Here is an 8,875-nt window from a genome sequence, read left to right as displayed (position 1 = left end):
AATGTACAGACCAGGGCCATTTCCTTCTGAATCTCAGCCCTTAGAGGGCCACCTGGTGAGCTCCCTAATACTTACTCCAAAGCTTCCACAAGCAGTGTGGATGCTTTTCACAACTAGCTTAGCAAGTCAACTTAATAGCTAAGTTCTAACCAGTATTTCTGCTCTGTGGCTTGTTATATAGCCACTGGGCTGAGTGAGGTTCTTTAAAAAAAAAAAAGAAAGAACGAACCAAACTTGTCAGGAAATTCAGGTTAAAAGAATTCATCTACAAGCAGCACATGAACAACTCACAAGTATTATTATTGATAACTCACCTTGTTTTTCTCTTTAAATGACTTTATTAAATGCAACTTAAAGACTTACATTATCAACAATAAGGAAATTAATAATCCCTAAGTTCTGGTCTAAGTGTTCCTTTGTGTGCATGGCTATCAGCTTCTGAAAAGATGTGCACAAAAACCTATAGGTCCATGAACTCAGCGCTTGTGCTAGTTATGCTACAGAACTACACCTCCTTCACCTACAGCCCAACAGCAAGAGCTGATGTCAATACCCAAAAGCCAAGCCAAGCCTTCTCTCCCTGTTTCTGGCATTTACCATCCTCTGCAGAAGGTACCCAAACCTGGCTACTGGCACCCAAACAACACCTGAACAGTAGTATGCAAGAGCTAATGCTCAGATTTGCAGTGATACCTGCAGAGGGAAAAGGACATATAAAGGGCACTGCATAAACCACCTCACTTAAGTCAGCCACCAAGTACACAGGTAACAAAGCAGCCCAATGTCACTTTCCATATGGAAATAATTTCTCCCTTATCCCCCTTTCCTTCTCCAAAGCTGGTACAGGGGGAAAACAGTATCTAGTGTCCTACATATCTCCAGAAATAAGCCCTCTGAACAGCCAGGTGTGCTTTGGGTGCTCCTGCTATAATGCTCAAAAGGACGTAACTGCACAAACTACACAAATGTGCTACTTTTGAAGTGCCATTAAGAAAACTAACAGAATTAAAAGCTAAGTGATTAAGATCAGATGCTGCACACAGAAGATGACAAGACTGAAGATCTTTGTTGTGAGACACTAGGAGCCAGAGACATTTTTCCACTTCCCATTTTAAATAAATCTCTATCATAAATTCTACACTCCTTTATGTAACAACTACTAGCCATTCCCAGACAAGGTTGTATTTCAGTGACCAGTGAACAGAGAGGTACACACATACAGACTCCACCTAAGTGTATGATTTAGGATGCCTATTCGACAAAGTCCCAAGTAGAAAAGAAGACCAAAATGCAAAGCCATATGTATGTAGTGGAATTTAAGTATTTATTTAAAAAGTAAACCTTTGGACACATTGCAATTAACAAAAAAAAAAAAAAAAAAAGGAAAAATATAAAGAATCTATTGGATTAAGCAGTCAAAAGCTAGCAATATTACAAGCTGTTTACATACCAACATTTACATTAATTTAAACAAGTGGCATGTCACCAACATGTAAAATACACTTCAAGAGTTTTAAAAATCAAGTTGAGTTTTGAAAGACACAGGGCTACCACATGCGAACATGGGTTTGGTCATTCAGTTTAAATCCCCTCTTGTACTGAAATGTTCAGTCTTCAAATTATACTAGTGGATAGCTAGCAGCTGTTGCTATTCCACAATGGTTCTTCCTGTCCTTGGCCATGTAGATATATCCTTTATCACCCCACTTCTCACCCCAGCTGAAAACAAAAACAAAGGGCTTGTTTATATATTCAGAAGTTACTTATTTACTGCCCTTCCCTCTAAGTGTTTAAAACTGAAAAAACTGCTGCCTTCCACACTTGTGGAGAAAATCCAAGACAGCCACAGCCAAAAACTTAGTGTTTTCCAACAATTAAAAGCATCCCAGGAGGCATCCCACTGAAGAATGCAGTCATTCTCTCACGAGGTAGTCACACTGATGTGCAAACCTTGACTACAGGTGCCTGAAGCTCAGACACTGCTCCCAGGCAATTTAAGGGAAGTCAAAGGCTGCAAACAGCATTTGAGGGTGGTGCCCCAGTAATGCTGAGAACATGAGACAAGCTCATGTGATGTGGCCTTCAGCATTAATTTATTTTCCCTCCAACCTAGGGAGTAATGCCATTTTTAAAGTTCAAGTATTATCCTATTTCACAGAAGTGAGCAGCACTCTGCTTCAAAAAAAATCCATTACACCCCCACAAGCAGGCTTTCTCCTGCTCCCCTCTGCTCCACTGCTTTATTATCTACTAGGTTCACAGGCTGTTTCAGCACTGACCTCCCTTAAATTAACTGAACAAGCAGAATAAGATGGCTGCTTTGGGCTTACTTTATTAGGTTGCCAGCAGCATAAGTTGGATTTTACCTTCTATCATACCATACAATCTGGAAACAAATACCCATTTCCCACATACAGATTTTAATTACTGTTGTCTCTCTACCTCTCCCCTTACAAGTGCCAAACTTCCTTCTATTCTCCCCCAGATATATGAAACAGACCTTACCTGTTCTTAACAATCCAGTATTTCTTTCCATCTACATCTTCCCCCTCAAAGCCATAACCTACAACCAGAACACCATGGTCCAAGTCTTCACTGCTGCAGTCTGGTTCATAGTAGATACCTGCAAAGTATTCATTCATGAGCAAAATCATCTGTACAAAACCCTTATCCCTCACATACAAGAGGCTTTGTGTATTTCAACTCCAATGTTGCACAGCTTCTTGAAAGTTAGAGAAAGGAACTGCAAGTGAATTTTATCATGGCAAAAACTGAGGGACAAGTAGACACATGTACAAGAGAATACATGTCGAAAAAAACCCTGACCTAGAATTAAAATGATTTCTGAATTATCATACCTGGTTTTTCTTTCATCTATTTAACTGCAAGGTAATGAATACTGAGTAATTAAAAAATCCCAGTTATCTGAATAAATGTAATTAACAAATCCCCACCTGACTGATAAAACTGAAATGAAGAATGGCCTGCATCAATAGCAACAGACACTGGACCCACAGCTGCAACTGCTTTCATGAGAGCTCTTTCATGTCCTTGAGGGATGTCAACAAAGCCAGTGTCATTAGCAGCATTGTATTCTGCCTTGTAGTGACAGTCTTCATCATCCTAAGTAGAGAAAGCTGTAGTTATTACACAGGTTTCCATTTAACACACAGGTGAGCACAGAATTACCATACATTTTGTGACTTTGCTGCTTTGAGAGCAAGGGACTGAAGAGGATCCAACTGCCTAAGCAGTATTTTGCAAGGATAACAGGGAATACAGAAGAACTGCTTCTGAACTTTTCAAAAGTACAGAAAAAGTAAATGTCAACAGGGCCCAAAGAGTCCCCACCAACTTTATCAGAGGTGCAGAGAGCCATCACATTCTGGAATTCTGCCCTCTTTGGCTGGCAGGACAAGTATCTTTACAGAAAGGAAAGAAGCCCAGAATGCATTAAAGCACAATGGAAGAAAGCCAAGTATTCATTAATTACAAAGCAATCCAGAAATTGCTCATTGAGCAAGCACTTAAAATTCACAATTTTAACATGTCATAGTTTGAAAAGCTGTACAGAATGATTTGAAAGCTAGGAATTTGTATTACATGACCTTACATACAACAGCTGGGGGTGATATTTGTGGTATTTCTAGTAGGGTGTTTTTTGTTTTATTGGGTGGGTTTTTCTGGTTTTTTTTTTTCTTTGATTTTTACAGTGAAGCCTGAACTGCTGATATCATGTACATTTACAGCAGGAGAGAGGTGAGGCCTAATCTGGAAATCAGGTCATGTGAAACAAACAGATTCAAGCATGCACATCCTTCCCTTACCTGCATCATAGGTTAGTACCAAAACTGTTTCCCCAACTAAATGAACACAGACTACAGCTCAGTTGCTTACTTTTCATACTCAGCAAGTTAGGCACTTCCTATAATCAACTGTGATCTCTACAACAGCCAAGATTAGGAAAGAGTTGAGATAAGATTAGGAAAGAGTTGAGATTACAGGGACACCGGTAAACAGGAACTCAGATCCAATGTTGTTCACAACAAATGGTATTGCTATTGCCCAGACAACACAAAACAAGCTGAAAGAAAAGATCCTCTATAATCCTCTGTAATAAGAGCAGACCTCTCAAAAGGTGAAACCACAAACTACTGGTTCTCCAGTGATACCAAAACTGACTACTGCTCTTTCATCCTCTTGTACCTGTTCAACATTTGATAGATCATTACAGGGATTTTATCGCCATTTATGCACACTTAGTCCAGAACCAGAACTCAAGGCATTAACAACTGTTGTTAAAAATCCAATTTTTGAGACTAGCCACATGAATTAGGTGGCCTGTAGGTAACAACTCTGTAACAGGTCAGTTATGGGAAGATGAATTGCTGTCTTACCACTAAGTAGCACTGTTGACAAGGGCTGGGTTCTTGGTTTGGTGTGGCAACCAAGATAAGGCATGATAGAAGGGCAACAACAAGGGGGAGGAAGAAAACCTGCTCCAGTTTTTCTAACCGGTCTGTCAAGATTTTGACCTCAAAGACCAGTGCAGTATGTGACTCCTACAGTCATGCTAGTTCTCTTAGCAAAGACACAACAGGAATTACAGATGCACTGATCTCTACAGACATTTTCCTTTCTAGGTATGAGTTTCCCAACCCAGTTTTTTCCACGCAAAAGATATGACACCTGCAACACAAGTTCAGCCATTTCACTTACCTTTGCAGTATATGGATAGGATTCCTCTGAATCAATGCCCCCATTATCCTGTATGTATTGGAAAGCCTGGTCCATGAGACCTCCATTACAACCTTGATTCCCCTCAGGACGAGAGCAGTCTACCAGATTCTGCTCACTCAGTGAAACAAGTTTGCCAGTTTTTCTGAAGTGCTGCCCTTCAAGAGCTCCTGTTGTGCTGAAAGCCCAGCAAGATCCACATTGACCCTGAAGTATAAAGTGAAATCATAGTTACAAACACAGTTACAAAATGGTGCTTAGTTTAGTAAGCTTGTACTAAGCACCATCAAACAGTGTTTTTCCCTGTGAAAGTGGATGTAGCATTCAGGAAACTGCACCAGTAACTAGTTAGAAATTCACCATCAGATAGTACCTGGTCTTTAACTGGAGTTACATATCCCTTCTCTCGCCAATCTACTGATCGTGGTGCTTCCAGGAAGTTGGGCTCAAGAAACTGGGATCCCCTGTATTTTCTTTCTGACTTCTTGTGTACATAACCATTCATCAGCTGTCTGAACTCCTCAGCTGTCTGAAAAACAAATCAATACATGCAGTTACTATCTACTACTACATCTATTACACACCATTACTTAGAACTGTACATTACATGTCTCTACACATACCATGTCGCCAAACTGATTCATTCCCAACTTGTAGCTGTGTTTTCCTAATGCATGATCCAGGTTATGGATTTCAATCATTTTCAGATTCTTCTCCCATACCACTCTCCTCCAGCCTTCCTCTCTCTAAGGGGACAAAAAAACAGTGTACTTCAAGGAGGCATTTCAAACCAAGTTTGCTTGCACAACAACAAGCTTTCTAAGGCTCATAATACTCAGGCAAAGGTACAATACTCGAGCGAGAAGCGTGAAACGGTGTTAGGCGGTGATTTTTTTGCCGCCCTCATAAGAAAAACAACGAGTATAGTGCAGCTGAGTCAATACACAAACACAGGAAAGGAACCTGGGAAGAGAAGGATTATGCTTCCCAAGCCCTGCCCATAGCCGGCGTGGTAACAAAGCAGACATGACTCAGCTGGTGGGGCCCAGCTCCGAGCGCCTACGGCGGGGGCTCACCTCATGATAGTCCTTCTTGTGCCACGACTTCCACAGATCCCAGTGGTCGTCCAGCTCAGGGTCCAGCCTCGGCGCGCCGAGAACCACGCCCAAGCAGAGGCACAGCGTGGTCAGGAACGTGTTCATGCTGGCCGATCTGGCAAGGACGGAGGAACAGCGGTCAGGCAGGGCGCCCTGAGCGCGGGGGATGCCAGAGTCCAGGCCGCCCGCGCGCCCTCCGCCAGCGATCGGCCGGAGCCGAGCACCCCGCGCTGCCCGCCCCGCCCTCGGCCGCGACTGTAAACAAGCCCGGGCGGCGGGGACGGGCCGCGGGGTGCCCAGTCGGCAGCCTCCCGAGGACGCGGCTGGAATGGCCGCCCCTTCCCGGCAGGAACAGCCCCAGTGCAGGACAAAGACGCGACCGAGACCGGCCCTCTCCACGCACCCCCACCTCCCAGCCCCCGCTCACCACACTCGAGGATCCCTGCCGCGCTCCTGCCTCCTCTACCCGGCAACACTCGGCCTCCGCCGTCCCTCTTATCCCGGCCGCGGCCGTGCCCGCCCCGCCGCGCCCATTGGCGGCTGGGCAGGGCCGCGCCTTCCGCCGGGCCCGGGGCGGGTCTGCTGAGGCTGGCCCGCATCTCTCCCGGGCCGGGGCCGAGAGCACCCGGGGGCGGTGCGGGATCTCCCTGGGGGTCCTCCCTAGCGCCGGAGCCGCTAGGTTGGGCAATGTTTGTCCAAGCATTTACTCCGAGTACTGTGGGGCCGGAGATAGTGGCAGCACGCAGGTGGAATTTAACCCGGAGGGCCTTAACATGGGCAGAACGAAGGAAAAACTAAGTCTGGAGGCAAAGAGACACGAATGGCGGGGTGCTGGCAGCCCCAGCGCCGTCCGTGTGCTCCGCTGAGGGCTCCTGCTCGGGTCAGGCTGTTGCGGCGGCTCCCGTGCTGCCCCGGTGGTCTCTGGCCCTGCGTGCCCCAGCCCGCTCCTCGTGGCGGGGGCAAATGCTGCCTTTGCACCTCTGCCAGGGGGCAACAGCCGGCAGGGCCATTTCCATGAGGCTGGCACCCGACAAAGTGTCTCCCACTGGGAGCAGCAGCATGGCAGTGACACTGCTGCCAGAAACATTTCCAGGGAAGTCCTTTTATTCCCCCATGTTTTAGTATCTGAAAATTGCTGTGTTGTTTTTTTCTTTGGGTATTTTGTTTTGGTGTTTTGGTGTTTTGTTTTTGTGTTGGTTTGGTTTTTTTGTTTTCCGTTTTTTATTTTTCTGCTTGTGGGCCCAAGTTTGGTAAAAGGTGTTTTGACACCAGTGGTGGCTAGTGTTTATGTACATAACATCCAGTAATACCTACTGGAAAACACTGTTGACATCAGGAGTTGCTGCACAGATGAGATACTAGTGGGATAGACTTGGTTTTCATGTAACAAACTTTGATTTTTAACAGGGAACTTGTCTACAGTAGTATAATAACTGCAGGTTGTGTGAGGTTCACCCTTAAATCCTTGTAGAGGCAGCACTGCTGATGGCTGTAGCTTGTAAACTTTAGAACATATAGTTAGTGTAAAAATCTGGGTTTGCAGACTGTTACACAACAGTGAAAAGGAAGAAATCATATGATACGTACTTCTCACTTTTTTGATGTCTTAAGACACACAGTGTATTGCTAAAACAAGCAATACATGTTTCTTTACCCAGATAATCTCAGGAACATTCTTTGGCCTGAGGAAACCTGACAGACCCAAATACATACATATATATTGAAGGAGTTTCTTGTCTTTTTCAAGTACTTTTGCAAGTTCTCTGTGTATTTGTATCTTTCCAGCATAAAACATTTCACTTCATAATCAATTCACATTTAAATACCTCAGGAGACTTAGATATAACATCATCTAGTTAATTAATTTATAATAAGGGATTTAGTGGGTTCTGGGGGTTTTTTGAGATGTGTGGCATTTGAAAATATTTCACTTAACAGCTTTTTGCTGATTTTTTTTTTTTTTTTTTTTTTTTTTGTGCAATTGGATTTCTCAGTCCTGTTTAAGTTAGCTTTGTTTATGCAATTGTATCTAGTATTGACTGAGCATTCAAAGACTGCAAATAAATTATCAATGAACTATGGACAAGAAGTTTTTTGTCTTAAAGGACAAGATGTTTAGCTGGCATGGCAGGAGGTAATGTCTAAATTACAGAAGGTCTTGCACCATAAGTCACATGTCTGCTGTTCTGTAATGTGCCCTGAGATGCATGAAGACAAACTGATGCTTTTCTAGATGATATGAGGTCTTGTCTCTTTGGGGAAGTTACCATGCAGTCAGCTAACATATGATACCACTGTGCTATTCTCTCCTCCTGAACACTCTTGGTGCACACACGCAGGCACACGCACGCGCACACACGCACACAGGAGTCAAATACTATTTCAATACAAAGATAAATTCACCCTACCAGTTTATTTAACAACTGTACATAGGAAAAACTTAGCTGAGAAGTTGTTGAAATCCTTGAAGGAGACAGGAATACTTTCAGCATGTTGACTTAGGCTTGTACTGAGTCATAAGGGTTGTGTGGATATATCAATTCCCTAGTTATTTTGCTAAGGACATTTGAGAGCCCAGGTGGAAAAATGTAAGCATATGCAAGGGAAATCAGCACAGCAACAGCCATGGTCAGAATTTGGTCATCACAAGAGTGGCCATTAAGAAACCTGTGATACGAAGCTGAACTAGAACCACCTCCAACTCCTGGATGCACATTTCCTCTCTGAGAATTTTATTATAATGCATCAATGTGAACACTGACAGTCATGTTGCAGCAGCTGTTCATTATTTCAAGGTAAAAACACCATGTTACACAGCTACTAGGCATCCTTCTGTTACTGTCCCTGCTGCTCGTGCTTGTGCACCACGATGTATTCACAAGCCAAACTGTAAGCCCAGTGTGGTGATGGTCTGCTGAAGTGAACAGCGGGTCAGTGGTAGCAGTTACAGGTAATAACTGGGCAGATAGTGATAGAAGTAATTTTCCATCTAACTGTGCAGCCTTGTAACAGTATGCTGCAGTCACACCAGCCGTAGCAGC

General features: G+C 43.8%; 1 protein-coding gene across 2 annotated transcripts; it reads right to left on the bottom strand.

The window, feature by feature from the left end:
• Nucleotides 1–1,303: 1,303 nt before the first annotated feature.
• CTSL (cathepsin L) lies at nt 1,304–6,407 on the bottom strand. Of its 2 annotated transcripts, none has more exons than XM_041399483.1 (8): nt 6,262–6,407; nt 5,814–5,949; nt 5,361–5,483; nt 5,111–5,266; nt 4,720–4,944; nt 2,955–3,123; nt 2,506–2,623; nt 1,304–1,719 (listed from the first exon to the last, which is right to left on the bottom strand). In XM_041399483.1, exons 2-8 carry the CDS (start codon nt 5,937–5,939, stop codon nt 1,620–1,622), a joined length of 1,017 nt encoding a protein of 338 aa, XP_041255417.1. In that variant the 5' UTR covers nt 5,940–5,949; nt 6,262–6,407; the 3' UTR covers nt 1,304–1,619. The 2 variants fall into 2 exon arrangements, with proteins under 2 accessions (XP_041255417.1, XP_041255418.1); XM_041399484.1 differs by having other exon boundaries at nt 1,304–1,341.
• Nucleotides 6,408–8,875: the final 2,468 nt, after the last annotated feature.

Source organism: Onychostruthus taczanowskii, unplaced genomic scaffold (assembly GCF_017590055.1).
Source record: "Onychostruthus taczanowskii isolate IOZ18803 unplaced genomic scaffold, ASM1759005v1 scaffold161, whole genome shotgun sequence".
Lineage (NCBI taxonomy): Eukaryota > Metazoa > Chordata > Aves > Passeriformes > Passeridae > Onychostruthus > Onychostruthus taczanowskii.
Note: the sequence above shows the minus strand (reverse complement) of the source record. Positions and strands in the feature narration are given on the sequence as shown.

Coding starts and splice junctions, on each gene's coding strand:
- CTSL (XM_041399483.1), bottom strand. CDS start 5,939: ATGAACACGTTCCTGACCACGCTGTGCCTCTGCTTGGGCGTGGTTCTC. Junction 5,484..5,813: donor ACAAGAAGGACTATCATGAG/GTGAGCCCCCGC, acceptor TTGTCCCCTTAG/AGAGAGGAAGGCTGGAGGAG. Junction 3,124..4,719: donor CCTATCCATATACTGCAAAG/GTAAGTGAAATG, acceptor TTCTCTACTTAG/GATGATGAAGACTGTCACTA.